The 20,307-nt window shown below is 42.4% G+C and overlaps 1 protein-coding gene and 1 long non-coding RNA gene across 3 annotated transcripts in view; one reads left to right on the top strand and one right to left on the bottom strand.

Moving 5' to 3' along the window:
* The window catches only part of ASB13 (ankyrin repeat and SOCS box containing 13), a 52,755-nt gene that overhangs the window by 6,828 nt on the left and 25,620 nt on the right, over positions 1-20,307 (bottom strand). The window contains exons 4-6 of one of the 2 annotated variants that reach the window (XM_073652473.1): positions 19,719-19,853; positions 19,035-19,226; positions 16,914-17,149 (exon numbers count right to left, since the gene is read on the bottom strand). In XM_073652473.1, coding sequence (XP_073508574.1) covers positions 17,022-17,149; positions 19,035-19,226; positions 19,719-19,853 — 455 coding nt within the window. In that variant the 3' untranslated portion in view covers positions 16,914-17,021. Of the gene's footprint in view, positions 1-16,913; positions 17,150-19,034; positions 19,227-19,718; positions 19,854-20,307 lie in introns of those variants that run through there. The other variant, XR_012251249.1, reaches the window with a different exon arrangement.
* Positions 1-20,307, top strand: part of LOC141166114 (uncharacterized) — a 75,297-nt gene that overhangs the window by 38,169 nt on the left and 16,821 nt on the right. The window contains exon 2 of the long non-coding RNA XR_012251250.1: positions 10,799-10,974. This is a non-coding gene — a long non-coding RNA (uncharacterized lncRNA). The remainder of the gene's footprint in view (positions 1-10,798; positions 10,975-20,307) is intronic.

Here is a 20,307-nt window from a genome sequence, read left to right as displayed (position 1 = left end):
TTGGTCTGACACTAACCCACAGTGGATACATCCCTCCAAGACTGTGGGAACACAAAAATTGATGGTATGGTGAGGTATATGGGGTACAAAGATAGTGGGGCGATTCCTCATCAATGGAAACCTCAATGCCACTGGATATCTGAAATTGGTACATGACGATGTGTTGCCCTCTTTATGCTCTGAAGATGGCACGTTCCCTGAGTTTTTCCAACAAGATGGTGCACCACCACATTATGGGTGTCAGGTCCGAGCATTCCTACATGAACAGTTTCCTGGAAAGTGGATTGGTCGTCGTGGGCCAGTTGAATGGCCACCAAGGTCTCCCGATCTGACCCCCTTAGACTTTTATCTTTGGGGTCATCTGAAGGCAATTGTCTATGCTGTGAAGATGCGACATGTGCGCATCTGAAACAACGGATACTGGAAGCCTGTGCTAGCATTTCTTCTGCGGTATTGCTTTCAGTGTGTCAAGAGTGGGAGAAGAGGGTTGCATTGACAATCCAACACAATGGGCAGCACTTTGAACACATTTTATAAGTGGTCATAAATTTGTAAATAACTCATGAAAGAGTAAAGTTACGTTAAAACCAAGCACACCATTATTTTTTCTTATGAAATTCTCAATAAGTTTGATGTGTCACATGACCCTCTTCCCATTGAAAAAAATAAAGTTGGATCCAAAATGGCCGACTTCAAAATGGCCGCCATGGTCACCACCCATCTGGAAACGTTTTTCCCCCTCCCATATACTAAATGTGCCACAAACAGGAAGTTGATATCACCAACCATTCCCATTTTACTTTAGTGTATCCATATAAATAGCCCACCCTGTATTTTTGGGGCATTTATTTTGGCAGATAATGATCCTTTTTGCATGGTGATTCGTGAACATTACTGATAATTGCTCTGCTGCATATACAGGTAATTATCTTATTCATCATTTACTATACTTGTATAGCGGCAACATATTTCACAACACTTTGCAGACATGGTCACTGATTCCACTGGGATTACAATAATCTCAATCAGTATGTTTTTGAGGTGTGGAAGAAAAACAAAGTGCCCAGAGGAAACCCACACAAATACGGGGAAAATATACAAACTCTGTGCAGATATTGTCCTTAGGCCATGGCCCCACTATCAGTATTTGGTCAGTATTCAGTTAGTATTTTTTCTCAGGAGTGGGAGACAAAACCAGGTGAGGAACAATCAGAGAAAAGGTATAATAGAAACAAGTCACCAATTCTGCATTTATCACCCACTCCTGAGAAAAATACTGACCAAATACTGATAGTGGGACCATGGACTTAGTGGGATTTGAACCCAGGACACCAACACTGCAGACCAACAGTGTTAGCCGCTATACTGCCCACTAACTCTATATTTAATGCTAACTCTTAACCAGATTCCACATGAGAGCCTATATCATGTCACACTTCATTTCTTTTAAGTTTCCACATAGTACATGTTGTACTTGTGAGTCATGAACTGCTTTCAAGATTTTTATTTCATTCAGTTAAAATGACACATTTTGTATGGGTCTAAGGCTTATTATCTGCATTACATGTATAGTTTTTTTTCCCTTTACGTTTTATGTTTATAACTCTCTTAAATAGCAGCATTTTCCAGAAAGCAGTCATGCATGTAGTTTTTAATCTTCAGACCATTAACCCCTTTCTGACGTGCTCAGTAATATTACGTCTTATTGATCTGGGCCTATCAGACCAAGTACGTACTATTACGCGCACTGCGATCGCGCCCGCACACAAGCAGTGCGGGGCGATCGCTGCCGGGTGTCAGCTGATTCTCACAGCTGACACAAGGTGCTATGTGCCAGGTGCGGTCAAGCACCGCTCCCGTCACATTAACCCCCAAAATGCTGCGATCAAAGTCGATCGCAGCATTCCGGGAGCAAGGGGAGGCAAGAACGGCTTATTTACCTCCTCTCCGGCGTCCTGCGTTGCCTGTGCCGGGTCCCAGTAGTTGTCATAGTGACCCAATGTCGTCATGATGACATCCGGGTCACCAGGCAGCAGGAAGGTACCTTGATCATGCGCAGTGCGCAAAGTAATTTCTGCCTGTGCAGCGCTGACAAGTTGTATTGCATACAGATGCTACTGCATGTATGCTGTATGCTATGCAAGTGATCAGCCAGCAAAAAAAGAAAGTCCCATAGTGGCAAAGTAAAAAAAAAGTATCAGAAAGTGAAAGAAAAAAAAAAAAAAATTGTACAAATTATTTAAAAAAAATAAAAATATACTGTACCCATAAATAAATATTATAAAAAAAAAACCAAAACAATAAAAGTAGACATATTTTGTATCGCCGCGTCCGGAATGACCTGACCTATAAAACTGTCCCACTAGTTAATCCCTTTAGTGAAAACGGTTAAAAAAATAAATAAATAAAAAAACTAATATCATACCGCCAAACAAAAAATGTAATAAAACGTGATCAAAAAGACGAATGTAAATAAAAATGGTACAGCTGAAAACGTCATCTTATCTCGCAAAAAACAAGCCGCCGTACAGCTCCATCAGCCGAAAATAAAAAAGTTATAGCTCTCAGAATAATGCGATGCAAAAAAAATATTTTTTCTATAAAAAAAGAGTTTTTATTGTGTAAAAGCACCAAAACATAAAAAAATATATAAATGTTGTACCGCTGTAATTGTACTGACTCGAAGAATAAAGAGAATAAAGCTACCTTATCAATTTTACCACAAGCGGAACAGCATAAAAAAAATAAAAAAAAAAAATAAAAAAAAAAAACACATTCCTGAATTGTTGTTTTTTTTATTCTGCCTCCCAAAAATCGGAATAGAAAGCGATCAAAAAATGTCACGTGCCCGAAAATGGTACCAATAAAAACGTCAACTTGTCCTGCAAAAAACAAGCCATCACATGACTGTCAGCCAAAATATGGAGAAATTATAGCTCTCAAAATATGGTGATGCAAAAACAAGTCTTTGCAAAAAAAAAAAAGTTTTTTAGTGTGTTACAGCTGTCTAAAAACTCGATATGAATCTAGTATCGCTTTAATCGCACCAACCCGAATAATAAAGTTGTCTAATCCCTTATACCACACGAGGAAAGGCATAAAAAATAAACTCTAGGGTTAGGGTTGTGTTAGGGTTGTGCTAGGTTTAAGGTTGTACTAGGGTTGGGGTTGTGCTGGGGTTTGGATTTTTTCAAAAGTAAAGAAAATAAAAAATGATGACGATATGGCAACTAGGATTGAGCAGAAGTGCTCGCTACTTGAGTTTGCATTGGGTGCTTGGGTATGCACAGAGTATCGCGAGTGCTCGAGTGACATGCTCGAGTCTCTGCCCCATGTGCTTCGCGGCCAAAAAAAACCTGGCGGGGATTGCCTGCCATGCATGAGCGATCCCCACATGTTTTTTTTTCGGGTGTCTAACAACCGTGAAACATGCTGGGCGGGGACTCGAGCATGTCACTCAAGCACCCGCGATACATGGTGCATACCCAAGTACCTGATGCAAACTCAAGTAGCGAGCACTTGAGCTCAAGACTAATAACATTATGTCATCATATTGAATAAGTTGTCATCAAATTCTGTGTTGTACCTCTGGGTTCAAAATGTTCACTATACCCCGTGATAAAATCCTTGTGGGGTCTAGTTTCCAAAATGGGGTCACTTGTGGGGGGTTTCCACTATTTAGGCGCATCAGGGGCTCTCCAAACGCGACATGGCGTCCGCTCTCAATTCCAGCCAATTTTGCCTTAAAAAAGTCACACAGTGCTCCTTCCCTTCTGAACCCTCCTCCGCCTCAGTGGATTACAGAGCATGAGAGGCCACTCCAGTTAGAGTACATAAATCATATTAACTAAATACAAATTTCACCCATGTGAATACTTCAATACCCACCAACCGGAAGGTGATCACTATAGCGACATGGAGGGAATGTAAAGATGCCGTCATGGGTTCCGAAAAAACACATTACCAGTAAGTAATATATGTGTTTTTCTGTCACCCATGACGGCACAATGAGAGAATTGCAGAGAACTAGGTATGTAAGGGAGGGACCACAGCCTGCAGAACCCTTCTCCCAAAATGTGAGATCAAGAAGCGGCAGAAAGGTCAAGCCTATAGTGATTATAGAAAGTGGACGGAGAGGACCATGTGGCCACCTTTGCTCAATAGGCACGTCCGCTCTTTCTGCCCAGGAAGTAGCCATGGCCCTTGTAGAATGGGCCCTCAGATTGTTAGGAGGATCTCTGCCTGACCCCGTATAGGCCATCGTGATGGCTTCTCGGATCCACCTTGATAGAATGCCTTTTGAGACTTTTGTCCCTTTCCGGGAGCCCTGAAAGGAGACAAATAGAGCCCTATCCTTCCTCCATGAGCTTGTGGATGCTAAATAATGTATAAGGCATCTCCTGACATCCAAGGTATGACATTTTTCCTCCTTGCTATTTTTTGGTTCAGGACAGAAGACTGGTAGGGCTATCTCCTGAGACATGTGAAACTTGGATACCATTTTAGGTAGGAAAGCAGAGTCTGGTCTCAAAACTACCCTATCGTCTATAATTAAGGTAAAAGGTGGATCTGCAGATAAAGCCTGTAACTCACTAACCCTCCGTGCTGATGTTAAGGCCACAAGAAGTATTGTTTTTAGGGTAAGTAACTTTATGGACCCTGACTTAAGGGGCTCAAAGGGAGAATTTGTTAATGCATTTAGCACTAAGTTTAAAGTCCCTTATTATAGGGGCTGGTTTGGCTCTACTGCATGCCCTCACGAACCTTGAAATCCATTTGTTACCGGCCAGATTATAATTATACAAGGCCCCTAAGGCAGAGATTTGGACCTTTAGGTTGCTAACCGCTACGCTTTTTTCCAGCCCTTTTTGAAGAGATTCCAAAATAGACTTTAGGGGAACCCCCCCACCCACAAGGGAGAATCCCTCAGATGACAAGAATTTCTTCCAGGTTCTACTGTAAATCTTAGTAGTGGTCGGTTTCCTACAACCTAGCAAAGTAGTAACTAGATTTGATGAGAATCCCCAACCTTCTAGCAATGACCTCTCAAGTTCCAATCCGCTAAGTGAAATCCTTTCACCTGAGGATGGAATATAGGACCTTGAGCAAGAAGGTATGGAATCTCTGGAAGAATCCAGGGGTTCGTGATTGACATGCTTCTCAGCCAAAAGAACCATGGTCTCTTGGGCCAGAAGGGGGCTATGAGGACCACTCGAGCCTGATCCTTCCGAATCTTCCTCAACACTGCTGGAATTAGGCACGTTGGGGAAAGGCATAGGCCAAACTGAAATCCCATCTGCACTGGAAGGCGTCTACTACTAGAGGATTTTCTGTGGGATCCAGTGAGCAGAACTTTTTTAATTTGCTGTTCTGACGATTCGCAAATAGGTCAACCTCTGGAGACCCCCACATGGCAACTAGCTGATGGAAGACTGAATGATTTAGAGTCCATTCTCCCTGCAATAGTGGCCTGCGACTTAGAAAGTCTGCCTTCGTGTTGTCCTCTCCTCTGCTATGAAGGGCATTTAAAAAGAGAACTTTCCCTTCCACTAGAGAAAATATCCTCCCCACAACCCGCATTAGAGATTTTGAGCGCGTTCCCCCCTGGTGGTTCACATATGCTACAGTGACCTGGTTGTCTGACAGAATTTTTACGTGATGTCCTCGTAGAAGGGGTAAGAAGCTGATTAATGCATTCTCTACTGCTACTGTTCCCACATGTTTGAAGACTCCAGACTCTCCTCCTCTGATCAAGTCTCCAGTATTGGGTGGTTGTCTAGGTGCCCCCCACCCCCTGGGGCTGGCTTCTGTAGTAATTACTCTGGTAATAAGGGGAACCCAGGGGACGCCTGTCCGGAACGTGTTCGTCCTTAACCACCAGTGCAGTGACTGAATTACATTGTGAGGGAGTGTCAATCTGCCCTCCAGATGACCCGTGAGGATGACTTCGATCTTTAGGATGTCCCATTGTAATTCTCTTGAGTGAAATTGAGCCCAGCATACTGCTGCAATGCAGGAGGTGAGGGACCCCAGCAGAGACATGGCACCTCTGAGAGTCTTTACTGGGTTTGCTATGGCCGCTGAAACCAAATTTTCTCTTTTTTCTTTTTGGGCAGGCGGCATTCCTGTCGAACTGAATCCAGAGTAAGGCCTAAAAAGATCTGAGTTGTTTGCGGGATCAGTTTTGATTTTTCCAGGTTTAAACACCAGCCTAAGTTTTTTAAGATGGTGCACACCTGATTCACTTGGGCCAGGCAATGATCGTGAGTTTTTCCCACTATTAGGAAGTCGTCCAAGTACGGGATGATCAATCTGTCTTCCTCCCTGAGATGAACCGTAACCTCCGCTATAAGTTTTGTGAATATGCGGGGCGCCACTGCAAGGCCGAAGGGAAGAGCTCTGTACTGAAAGTGCCTGACGACTCCATGTACAGTTATGGCCTCTCTGAGGTATCTCTGAAAGTCGTGATGGATTGGCACATGATAATACGCATCTCTTAGGTCCAACACTGCCATGTAGCAACCGGGAAATAGAACTGATTTTATTGTTTCCATCTTGAATGATGGAATGTTCAGGAATTTGTTCAGGCCTTTCAAGTTGAAAATTACTCTGTGTGAGTTGTCCGGTTTCTTTACAGAAATAAAGGGGGAATAGAACCCTCTTCTTTCCTCTTGTGGTGATACCTCCCGTAAGACGTTCTTTTGAATGAGGCCTGAAATCTCTTCCTCCAGTGCCCGCTGTAACGGTAGAGAGGATCTTAAGGCAGTCAGGATAAATCTCTCTGGCGGGTTCCTCAGAAATTCCAGCTTTAATCCTGATTTTATCAATCTGAGGATACACCTGTTGGAAGAGATCCATTCCCAGGCTGGAAGGAAGAGAGAGAGCCTCCCTCCCACTTGGGATAAAGAGTCATTTGGGGGTTTACAACTATCTTGGGAGGGCCCGCCGAATAAAAACCCTTGTCCTTTTCTGGAACGATCCTCCCATCTAGGTTGTTCTGTGGATGTTCTTCTGCGGGCAAATTTCTTCCTCCGAAAGGACTGTTTGAAAGCCGAGAAGAAAGATTTAGGAAATCCTTCTTGTTGTCCCCTGCCTTTTCAAGAATTGTGTCAAGAGAGGTACCGAAAAGAAAATCTCCTTCACACTGAAGAGAACATAACTTCCCTTTCGTCTGTATATCCCCTGGGCAACATTTCAGCCAGACTGCTCTACGGCCGGTATTAGACAGGGCAGCAGATGTAGCCGATAATCTGGCGGAATCTGCAGAGGCGTCAGATAAGAAGGCTGCAGCTTCTTTCAATACAGGAAGAGAGGCCAGAATGGAGTCCTGTGACTCGTTGTTGTTATTAACCTGGTCTTCTAACCTGTCTAACCAAACCATGAGGGATCTTGCAGTACAGGTTGCAGCTATGGCTGGTTTCAATGCCCCTGCTGATGATTCCTAGGTACCCTTAAGGAAGGTATCTACCTTCCGGTCCAGTGGGTCCTTCAGCATCCCTGTATCTTCAAAAGGGAGAGAAGATTTTTTAGAAGCCTTGGACACTGCAACATCCAGCTTCAGGGCTTTATTCCAGGATGCGGTATCTTCCTCATCAAAGGGATATTTTCTTTTGAAGGAGGATGGAAGGGGACCCTTTTTCTCTGGCCTATCCCACTCCTTCTTGATAAGTCCCTGCACCTTATCGTTAATCGGAAAAACTCTATGTTTCTTCCGATCCAGGGTACCGAACATAGTATCTTGGACCGATTTTTTTGCCTACTGGTCAACTAACCCCATTGTGGACCTGACGGCTTTAACTAAGCTATCAACACCCTCTAGGGGAAAACAATGACCTGTGCCTGTCTCGGTATCCGAAGAGGAAGAGTGAGTAGAGTCATCCAGCATTCCCTCGTCGGATTCAGAGTTTGAAAGGGTGGGTGGGGTTTTTGCTCTATGGGTCTGGGACGCTTCTTTTGCCTGAGAAAACAATTTTAGCGATCTTTCCACCTCAGACCTAATAAGGGATTTTGAATTTGAAGCAAAGTCCGGAGTTCCCTCTGAAATTGTTTCTACAATACATGGCTGGCATAACTTTTTACGCCAGCCTTTAGTCAGACCCCGTTCACACAGGGCACACACCATGTATTTGGATTTCCCCATACATTTTTAGGGACATCCTGACCAGATGAAAGGAGGAAGGAGAGGGAGAGAGACAAAACATTAAAAAAAAAAAAGTCTACATTAATACATCGACTTTCACTTAGCTCACTCACCACCCAGTAGATAAAAACAGGGTACCAGAACGGGAGGCAGGACGGTATCCGACATTTCTCCTCGGAATCATCAATCCTGCTTGAGCTATGCCGGCTGGATCTTGAATCTTTGGTGCTGCGTGTCCCAGAATGCCCACTGCTCCAGCTCTGCAGTGGACGCTGCTCCTGGGTACGCTTCTGGAGCCGAGGCTGTACACGCTTCGGCTGCTCTGTCTCCTCGTGCTGCTGCAGTATGGTCTGCTGCTCTTGCTGCTGATGCGTTGGGGAGGGTTGCTGTGAGGCCATTACGGTGCACTGCGCCCCTGCCTAGCTGGTGATCTACCCTTAAGTACTCTCATTGTGCCAGGAAGATCACCGGCTGGCGTCCCCGCAGCTTCTGGTACCTCCCCCGAAAATTATATCCGGGGCCAGAGGTCCCGGTGCGCGACTTCCGGTTCGTCACATCCAGGACGCGGGGTTGCCGGCCACCATGCAGTGTAGGTGCCGCAAACCACCGCCCGCACGCGAGGAGACCAATGCGGCTCTTCCAGGACACACAGGACTGGCCGCAGCAGAGACTGTGACATGCCACAACCGACCGGCCCCGGTAAGACGAAATCTTCCAGCTGTCGCCGCCGACGAGTCAGAGGGTCCCCCATCAAGGACAGGAAACCACTGAGGCGGAGAGAGGCACCGCCGTTTTTATCTTGAAGGTTTCCTGTCCTTGAAGGGCGGATCCCCTCTCTCGTTGTGCCGTCATGGGTGACAGAAAAAAGTTAATTTTTTTTATTTTCATGGCTCCATGTTATAAACTTCTGTGAAGCACATGGGGGTTCAGGGTGCTCACCATTCATCTAGATAAGTTCCCTGAGGGGTCTAGTTTCCAAAATGATGTCCCTTGTGTGGGGTTTTCACTATTTAGGCACATCAGGGGCTCCCCAAACGCAATATGGAGTCCGCTAATTATTCAAGCAAATTTTACATTCAAAAAGTCAAATGGCGCTCCTTCCCTTAGAGCCCTGCCGTGCGCCCAAACAGTGATATTTCCCCCACATATGGAGTATTGGCATGCTCAGGAGAAATTGCACAACAAATTAACATTTTTGTGAAAAAAGTTAAAGGTTCATTTTTTTCTTCCACATTCCAAAAATTCCTGTGAAGCACCTGAAGGGGTAATAAGCTTCTTGAATGTAGTTTTGAGCACCTTGAGGGGTGCTGTTTTTAAAATGGTGTCACTTTTGGGTATTTTCTGTCATAAAAGCCCCTCAAATGTGATGTGGTCCCTAAAAAAATGGTTTTGTAAATTTTGTTGGAAAAAATGAGAAATCGCTGGTCAACTTTTAACCCTTATAACTTCCTAACAAAAAAAAAAATTTTGGTTCCAAGATTGTGCTGATGTAAAGTAGACATGAGGGAAATATTTTTTATTAACTATTTTGTGTGCCATATCCGATTTAAAAGTATGAAAATTAACATTTTGAAAATTGCGAGATTTTCACCAAGTTTCTGATTTTTTTCACAAAAAAAACCACAAATCATATCAAAGAAATTTTACCACTATCATGAAGTACAATATGTCACGAAAAAACAAATCTCCGAATCAGTGGGATCCACTGAAGCGTTCCAGAGTAATTACCTCAAAGTGACACTGGTCAGAATTGTAAAAATTGGCCGGGTCATTAAACTGCAAACCACCTTTTTAAATGTTCAGCAACCAATAAAAAAAACAAAACTGGAGCCTGATGCTCTCTTCGCTAGTTTCTGGTATGCTCAAAACCCAGACCGTTGTGGAACTGCCCCCTTCTGATAAAGATTAGTGTTACGTTTCTTCTGAATCTATAATAACCAAGATTAGACAGACACTGTGCCCATTAAGCAATACAAGGAAGTGAAATTTTGACTGATTCATACAGAATATTATATACCCAAGATCAAAACAATCTAAGGTTGGTAGGAAACCTTCAACTATTGTTCTGTCTACACCTCACACATGGTACCGATTCTTGGACACCTTACTGCACCTCAGTCCTGTCCCTGACTGTTGGGTTTCTCAATCACCCATCACCTACGAGTCTTGTTTTTTTCTACTTACTTGCTCCCATTCGGTGTCATTTTCAGATCTTGGTTTCTGGCTGATATACTCATTCTAAGGCTGGGATCACAGGGCCTTTGATTCTCTCAGGCAACAGAATCGGGTCGATTATGCTAATGACACTCAGATCAAACTCTTTCAGAGTGTAATCTTACTGTGATCAGATTCTCTTGCATGAGAAAATCGGAGCACAGGTGTGAAGAAGACGGAAAATGTAATCTGTCCATCTTCTCCATTGTCTCTGGACAATATCTTCTGTGGGAAGTAAAATAAATGTGGTCTCAGTGGTGATAGCAAAGGTCAATGACACAATACAACTAAGCCCAGTGATTTGCTGCACAGGTAAGGTTCTATCTTGTCATGACATCACTGCTTCAGCCTTAAGAGCCATGTCAACAAAGAGTGGCGCAGTAGCAAAAAGGCAGCAGTAGGTGGTAAGTAAGGCTGATATTTTTTCTTTTTTTATCTGAGCAGGCCTGTGGACAACCCCTTTTTTCCAGAACTGGAGCTAATGCTGTGTGTACACTTGTGTTGTCTGAAGCTGAACCTCTGATACTGAGAGAGTAATGAACAATAAGCAATTTTGTGGAGAATCGCATGGTCCTCTATCCCCAATCGAGAGCCACTGAAGAACTATTCCTGATTTAACAGTAAGTTCTTAAAATTAATACAGTTTCAAGATAAATATTTTTGTCTAGAAAACTTCTGGAGCAATTCACCATTTACTGCAAAAAAGAAGAACTTCATGTACAGTATTAGGCTATGTGCCCACGATGCAGAAATGCTGCAGAGTTTTTCCGCTTCTCCCCGGCAGGAAAAACGAATGCGGATTGTACCTGCGGACTGTACATGCGGTTTTCCCGCCAGGTAGAAGCGTTTGTCAAGCGTTCTTCACATGCATTTCCGCATGCGGGTAATCAAGCGCTTTTCCAAGCGATTTTAGCATCACTTGGAAAAGTGCTTGACAACTTGGTCACACTATATAAATCCATGCAACCGGCACAGATTTATATAGGGTGAGCAAGTAATAGTTAAAAAAAAAAAAAAAATGAATAAGAATTGTGAAAAATAAAAAATAAAGATTATACTTGCCTTCCGATGGCCCCCGGTATTTTCTCCGCTCAGTCTGGTCTGTTGTATCGGTCACGGTGGTGTGAAGGACCTGCGATGACGTCATTGGGTCATGTGACAGGTCACTCGACCACCGACGTCAGCGGTCGCGTGACCTGTCACATGACTAAATGATGTCATGGCAGGTCCTCACACCACCGTGACCCATACAACCGACCGGACGCAATTATTTTTTTTAACAGGTTCTATGGTACCCGAGTCTGGATGAGAGTCTCCTCTTCTCCAGACCCGGGTACCATCCGCACATTGAATCGCTTAATATCCGTGTGTGCAAATGTGCTGACACGGATATTCAATGCAAGTCAATGGCGGCAATTACGCTGCGTGTCCACAAAATTAATGGACATGCTGCGTATTTTTCCGCAATGATAAGCCGCAGCGGAAATTTCCACAGCATGTGCACAGCACATGCGGATTATCATTGGGGACCATGGGGCACGTATTACCAAGCGGTTTTTAAGCGTTTTCGCTGCGGAAATTCCGCGGCAAAAAACGCTTGAAAAACGCATAGTGGGCACACAGCCTTACCATATAAAAATTGTATGACAGGTATTCATGAGAAACACATTATTCAAAGCATATTCTTTAATTAGAGCTGCACATAACATTGTGCACATTACACATTGGAAAGCAGACCACTAATTTTCCCAATAAATTATATATTTTACAAACAAATATACAGAAATGAAACATTACTTGACAAAAAAAAAGCACTAATACCAACAATATAATCGCTGAAAATTATGCTTTTGAGAAGCAAAATCTTTATTTTGTGTAGCACTTGAAGAATGTGTAATAGCTAATTTCTCCAAAATGTGCCTATGGACTATGGAAAATGTGTTTCTTTTAAAGGAATCTGTCACAAGGTTTTTGCCACCTGATCTGAGAGCAGCATGATGTAGAGATGGAGATTCTGACTCCAGTGATGTGTCACCCTACTGGGCTGCTTGCTGTAGTTTTGATAAAACCACTGTTTTAATCAGCAGGAGGGTATCATTAGAGGTCTAGTAGACCTGCTGCCATGCATGCCTATATATTCATGAGCTCTGTATAACCCCATCCCCACCACTTCTTGGCAGCTTTCTGCCTATGCAGAGTGTACACCAAAAGCTGCCAATTAGTGAAGTGGGCGGGGCTATTCAGAGCTCAGCATTCAGAGAACTGCGATTTTATTAAAAAAAAACAAAACACAACACATAGCCCAGTAAGTGGGACAGTGCTGGAATCAGGGTCTCTGCTGCTACAGAACGCTGCTCTCAGATGGAGTAACAAAAATCGAGTGACAGATTCCTTTTAATGTATATGAGTCTACACCAATCAGCTAAAACATTAAAAACACTGGCAGGAAAAATGTATAACACTAAACCTTGTAACAATAGCCCATTTCAAGAAGTGAGATATATTAGGCAACAAGTGAACAGTCCGTTCTTGAAGTTGATGTGCTGGAGGCAGAAAACAAAGGACCAAGTGAAAAAAATCTGAGAGTGACCCGGGCCTAGTTGCAATAGCCAGAAGAATTTGCCTGGGAATCTCCAAATATTGGTGCAAGGAAGGACAATCGGTGAACTGGCAACAACCAAAGCTCACGGATGCACGTGGGGCGTCAAGCTGTCTAGTCTGCTCCCACGGATAAGCTACATTAGCACATATTGCTGAAAGAGTAAAAGCTGGCTATGATAGAAAAGTGTCAGAACACAAGTGCATCACAGCTTGCTGTGTGTTGGGCTACTTAGCCACAGATTGGTCAGAGTGCCCATGATGACTACTGTCCGCCAAGGAAAATGCTTCCAATGGGCACATGACCATCAGTACTGGACATGGTTTAAATGGAATCTGTCACCCTTTTGAGCTTTTTGAGTTACTAAGATGGGCATACAGGTTATGTACAGGTGAAATTAGTCATGCCTGTATGTGGCCTTGTTAAGTAAAAATCATCTTTTATAGCTTCGATCTTCCAGGCTATGAGGCGTAGGCTGCCCGGAAGATAAGACTGCCTCCGGTCTTCATTATACAAGATTTCTCCTCCTCTTCTCTTCAGACGTCCCCTTCATGTCAAGTGAGCGGCTGGAAATCCCACGCCTGCGCATTCAGCCTGCCGTCTCTCCTGTGCATGGTTCTGCTTTTCTGTGGGAACTGTCATCAATTTTGATGTGCACAGGCACCGGAGAGTCACTGTAACTTCTGGTCCCAGTGATATCCGGTGCACAGTAAAGGCGAATTCCCCACAGTGCAGAGGAGCGACAGGGGGCAGAATGCCCGGAGTGGGATTTTCAGCCATGCACATTACATCAAAGGGACACTGAAGAGAAGGGGAAGAAAACTTGTATAATGAAGATTGGAGGCAGTCTTATCTTCCTGGCAGCCTACGCCCCATAGCCTTATAGCTTCGATCTTCCAGGCTATGTGCCCACGTAGCGTTTTTGTAGCGTTTTTTGCGGTGTTTTTACAGCCGCGAAAACGCTTGTAAAACCGTCTGCCATGCAAAGCAATGTGAATTTGGATGTGCTGTGCACATGATGCGCTAATTAGCACGTCGAATTCGCATTGCGTTGCAAAACGCAGCATGACCATTTCTACCACGATTACGCTGCAAATTAGCAGCCATTGAGGAACATTGAAACGCAGCAATCCCGCAGGTATATGTGCATTTGCTGCGTTAAAATTAAATTCAATAGCCGTGAATTTGCAGCGTAATCATAGTGCGTGTGGTACCCAGGATGAAGAGGAGACTACAACTCCTCTTCATCTCGGCTACCACGCGGTGCAAAAAAATAAAAAAGTTAAAAATAAAAAAAATCCTGTATACTCACCTCTCCGGTCCTCTCCCGACAGCGATCCTCTCTCCTTGGCGTCCCGTGGTGTACTGTCAGGACCTGCGGTGATGTCATTTAGTCACCTGATGGTCACGCGACCGCTGACGTCGGCGGTCAGGTGATGGTCGCGTGACCATCAGCTGACTAAATGACGTCACCGCAGGTCCTGCCAGTACACCGCGGGACGCCAAGGAGAGAGGATCGCTGTCGGGAGAGGACCGGAGAGGTGAGTATACAGGTTTTTTTTTACTTTTAACTTTTTAATTATCTTTTTTTTTTTTTTATTATAGATGCAGCATTTAAAGCATCTAAGTTGGTCACACAAGATAAATCCATGCCAGTTGCATGGATTTATATTTATTGTGCAACCAACTTGTCAAGCACTTTTCCAAGTGATGCTCAAAATCGCTTGGAAAAGTGCTTGAAAAAACGCATGCGAAAATGCATGTAAAAACGCTGAAAAAAAAACGCTTTTCTGGCAGAAAAAATCTGCATCCGTTTTTTTCTGCCAGAGGGAGGCAAAAACGCTGTGCAGCAAGTCTGCTATGGGGGCACATAGCCTAAAAGAGGATTTTTACTGAACAAGGCATCATCCAGGAGGCATACATGTATGACTAATTTCACCTGTATACAACCTGTATGCCCATATTATTAACTGAAAAAGCTCAAAAGGGGCGACAGATTCCCTTTAATTGAAACAGGTTGCTAAGTCTCACCTGAATGGCTAAGTGAGTGTGTGTCACTTACTTAGGAAAAACTTATGGAACTAGGAAGCATTATAGGAAGAAGGCAATGATATTTTGATGCTCTGTGAGCAATGTTCTGCTGGAAACCTTTGCTTCTTGCATTTATGTTGAGGTTACTTTGGCACATATCACCCACTTAAGCATTGCTGCAATCCAGTACATCAACCTCTTTCATCAGTTAATGCACCCTGTTTAGCAACTCCTGAACAATTTTTGTAGTGTAGAGGAAAGAGTACATGGCAGTGACTTGATCTCCAAATTTCCCAAATCTTAACCAGTTCAAGACCAAGCCATTTTCTCTGTTCCTGACCAAACACTTTTTTTTTTATACAAGTGGTTTAAATATAAATTTTTCCTCATTTGGATAGCCAAATAATTTTTACATCTGTTTTTCATGATGCGTGAGGCCTATTTTTTATGTTATTTTCATATTCTTTTCTCTTACCAATATTAGTCGAGATCGGTGGGAAAATGAAGAAAATGTGTCTGTTTTTTTCCCATTTTTAATGACCACAAAAGAAATACTAAAAAACATTTTAAGTTTTGTTACCATTTTCTGTAACAATTATCCTATGATAGACATTTATTTTCACACTCCCCTTGAGAAAGCACTGGGTGTGCGAAACGCGCGTTGGGGCGTTTACTGGCACGGGACTAAATTCAGTGACAATCCTTATGGGTAAGTTCAATGATTTGGGTTACTATCTTTATTTGATGAGAGCAATTCATCATTGCCCTTTTGTGAGCTTGACTATTTAAGAATATGGTGCCTTGATCCATGACCTGATCTATATGGCCATTTGTTATTAGCCAACATGGGAGATACTACTGTTATTATCTTATTTAGTCTCTTTTTGTAGGCAGTATTACCCATGGGAACTGAAATCAATCAAAAAAACATTATTATATTTGTCCATGCGTGCCTGTTTGTTTGTTTCATCCTTTTCCTCCTTCAAATAATCTTAAAACCTTGTGATTATTTGACAATGAATTTTTTAATCATTACCTATGAATAAAGATTGTTATTTTATAGTTGCCAGTGGTTTTTGGAATTTTTTCCAAGCTTAGGTGTTATGATTGGGGATCCACTGCATAGTTTTGCCTATGTTAATCAAATGGGGAGATATGATGTATCTATCTCTAGCCAATATGTACTACTTATGTTTTTGGAATAGTTTTTTGTACTTAACAATTATCCTATGATAGACATTTATTTTTCTTTCTTGCTTTTTATTTATTTTACATTCATTTCAAAAATTGTCCCCACCCCCCACAAGCCCATAAAAGATCTTTGGGGCGGCATGTCAACATTTAAATATACATTTTTACAATCGGATTACCCCTGTGACTGGGGCTGGCATATTAGCCCCAATTGCAGAGTAAGTTCAGCCTCCTGTATAGCAGAGCCGACCAGGGTCTGTTAGGACCCAGCAGTGTCCGTTTTTTCCCTACACCCAGCGCTCACATGACCGCTAGGTCCACAGGACAAGAGCTGTCTGTGTTTCCTAGACTGCATGCACAGCGCTGGTTCAGCGATCTGGAAGGCAGACGTGGTAATAAATCCTTTCTGTGTTCTCTATGGGAAGTCCGGCTCTATGAGGGGTGCAGCTCCCATCTCAAAACTGAATGATCTTGAAAAAGCTCCTATACGCAGTGATGTTACAGATCATCACTACAAAGTAGAATGCGGACTGTCCAGACGTTTAAAATCTATTGGTGGTCCAGAAGTACCTAATCTGACCAAGCTTCTGTGGGATATGCTGGAAAAATCACTGGTACATGGAGGCCGCACCTCGTAACTTGTGGTGGTAAATACCACAGGACGCTCGTAGCCTTGTGGGGTCCATACCTTCACAGGCTAAAGCAGTTTTTTCTGTGATCTGAGGAGGACCTGTACAATATTAGGTAGGTACTTTTAATATAATGGATGATTGGCAAGTACTCGCATGTAGGACACTTTACAAACAATACCTAGTGTAGGGTAACATGCATTTTAGTGGGTTTGAGTCAGTTATACGCAAGGTATTCTATAAGTCTTTGTGGAATATTTAGTTTATAAACCTTCTCCACTGCTCCTTGGCCGAGTGCTTTTCTAAGACAAAGTCTGCAGAGCTGTGACAAATCTCTAGGAGTCTCTGAAAAAAAAAAAAAAATCAAAATGTAAGCCTAAGGCTTGCGCAAAATATATAACTATATATGACTTAACCCTTACCGACAATACCAGTTTTCACACGATCAGGCCAAAGTTTTAATATTTGACGATCATGTGTGATTTTATGTGGTGATAACTCTGGGATGCTTCCACATATCTCAGTGATTGAGACTTTTTTCCCTGACACATTGTACTTTATGTCAGTGGTAAACTACACCCCACAAGGAATTTATGGACGGCTGTGATGAGCATCATGAGCCCACAGGTGCATCACAGAATATTATGATATTGGACAGTGAAAATGTAATATTATGGGTTTTTTGCTTTTTATTTTTCCTTCAAAATTTTAGTCACAAATTTCTCATTTTCACAAAAATAACTTGAGTTAATAGACTATACAATTTCCCCTGAGTTCGCCAATACCCATATGTTGTCGGAAGCTACTGTTCATGCACAGTGCAAAGCTCAGAAGTGAAGGAGTCCAATAATGGAGTGCACATTTTGCTGGAATTGTTTGTGAGTGCCATGTCACATTAGAAGTGGCCCTGAGGTGCCACAACAGCAGAATCCCCCCATGTGAACCCATTTTACAATCTACACAATCTGCATGAATTGAATTCATCTAGTTCTGCAGTAAGCATGTTAACACCCAAGTTTTAAAACCCAGAATTTTATACGATTGGGTGGTGAAGAAAAAAGAATTACACTTTTACCACTAAAATGTTTTTTTTTTTAGCCCCACATTTAACCTTTTCACAAAGGTAAATAGGTGAAAATGGTCTCATAATTTGTTACACAATACTTCAAGAACGCAGCAATTCCCCATATGCGTTTGGCAAAACAGCAGGGCTCGGCTGTAAGGAGCACTATTTGATTTTTGGAGCACAAATTTTCCTAGAATAGTTTTTGGACACTTATTTTTTGTGCCCTGAGCTGACGTTTTTATTGATACCATTTTGGAGGTATATATGATGTTTTGATCGCCTTTTATTGCAATGCAGCGGCGACCAACAAAACCCGTAATTCTGGCGTTTATTTTTTTATTGTTATGCCATTTACCGATTGGATTAATTTATTTAATATTTTGATAAAATCAGACATTTATGAACGCAGCGATACCAAATGTGTATTTTTATTTTTTTTTAATGGTTTTATTTTTAATGGGGCAAAAGGGGGGTGATTTAAACTTTTGTGCTTTTTTTTTGTTTACTTTACTCTATAGTCCCCTTAGGAAACTTGAAACAGCGATCATCCATCATCCAATCGCCTGAGTTCACAGGCGAATCGGGATGCCAGGTATGGGGGGGGGGGTCTTCAGCAGATCCCCGGCTGTCATGACAACCCTTCGATGCCCCGCGATCACGTGACAGGGGCGCCAATGGACTGGATCAATGACGCTTTTCCGGCAGCGTGTGTTAAATGCAGCTGTCAGTGATTGAACTGGTTAACAGCCGCGGCTGTTAGAGGCACTTGATGGCTGATTAAATCAGCCATCACGAGCAGAGAAAGATGTGGGCTCAGCATGTGAGCCCGCATCAAAGGCAGTGACACGGCTGATGACGTAACTATGTGTCATCGATTGTGAAGGGGTTAAAGAAAAAAAATATTTTTGCATGCCATGTCCTGACAGCTGTAACTTTTTTTCTTTTTCTGCTGACAGAGCTGAGTGAGGGTGGGGAGGATGTCTCACTAATTTTTATCCTCCATTCTCCTTATCCGTCCAAACCAAACTTTCATGAGTAACAGTGTGAATCAGGTTTAAGGGGAAGGACCATTGAGAACTATATAAACAGAACATCAATCATCAAATATTTACCTTACATGATTATATCACCTTATTAAGCCTATAAAAAGTTGAGAAAACTTACTTTCATGATATTCAAAGCATTTTGCAGTAGGACTGTTCGGCCAGGAATAATCTGAAGGTCTTTTTCCACGATTGTCCCTTGCATATACATTTCCTCCAAATTCCACTAGCATTTCAATAAGATCTTTGTTCTTCACCTTGGCAGCGTGGTGTAGGGCCGTTTCGTGAAGTTTTGCTGCATTCACATTAGCTCCTTTAATAAAGTAATACAACATTTAACAATCTGTGGCATAGTTTCTAATTCTCAGAAGGGAAGCTTTGCATCTGAAATTCAAGGTGTTACTTTTTAACCCCTTGGTGTCAAAGCCATTTTTGGTGACGACTTCTGAAAAAAAATTTGTTGGGTGAAATGAGAAAAAAAAATAAAATAAATTTGGGGGTGGGGGTGGGGGTTATGTTTTTTACAACATACATTTCTTATTCTGTGGGTCAATATTGTTACGGTGATATACAATTTATATTGTGTTTTCTTACTTTTACAAAATAGAAAAACTTATTTTAGGCTGGCAGGATGCAGCAAGATCTTTTGGGTTTGTTTGGTTTTGCATCTGGCCATTTCATTTCACTTTTTTAGTTGCGGAATTTTTTAAGCATGATAATAAATATATATTTTTTTTATGTTTTATGACTTTTATTTAGTAGAAATAGAATAAAATTATTTTGAATTCAAAAGATATCTACCTACCCGCACTGAGTAACACTTTAGCACAATCCAAATGCTCTCTTGCACAAGCTACATGTAACGGGGTACCAAAATGACAATCATGAGCTTCAAGATTTGCCCCGACATCTATTAGAAGTTTCACACAATCAGATTTACCTATAATTAAAAATACAAAAAGTAATGAATATAATGTAAAACTTTCAGGTGAAAAAAAACAAAGTAAACCTATTATTTCAAACTGAATGAATATTTCCGCTGCATTAGTCAACCGCAAATGGGACAACCTGAGAAGAATAGCTACAGTAGCAGTAAAGACTTTGTCAACAATATGGGCTTATGTCAGGATACAAAGTTAAGGCTATGTGCACACGTAGCGTTTTTGCAGCGTTTTACGGCCGCGAAAACGCTTGTAAAACAACAGTCTGCCATGCAAAGCAATGTGAATTCGGATGTGCTGTGCACATGATGCGCTAATTTGCTCGCCGAATTTGCATTGCTTTGCAAAACGCAGCATGACCATTTCTACCGCGATTACGCTGCAAATTCGCGGCCATTGGGGAACATTGAAACGCAGCAAACCCGCAGGTATATGTGGATTTGCTGCGTTTCA

This window comes from Phyllobates terribilis, unplaced genomic scaffold (genome assembly GCF_046119375.1).
Source record: "Phyllobates terribilis strain yellow unplaced genomic scaffold, ASM4611937v1 Scaffold_11__3_contigs__length_659146591, whole genome shotgun sequence".
Classification (NCBI taxonomy): Eukaryota; Metazoa; Chordata; class Amphibia; order Anura; family Dendrobatidae; genus Phyllobates; species Phyllobates terribilis.
The sequence above is the reverse complement of the archived record's forward strand: the minus strand, read 5'-3'. Positions and strand labels throughout refer to the sequence as shown.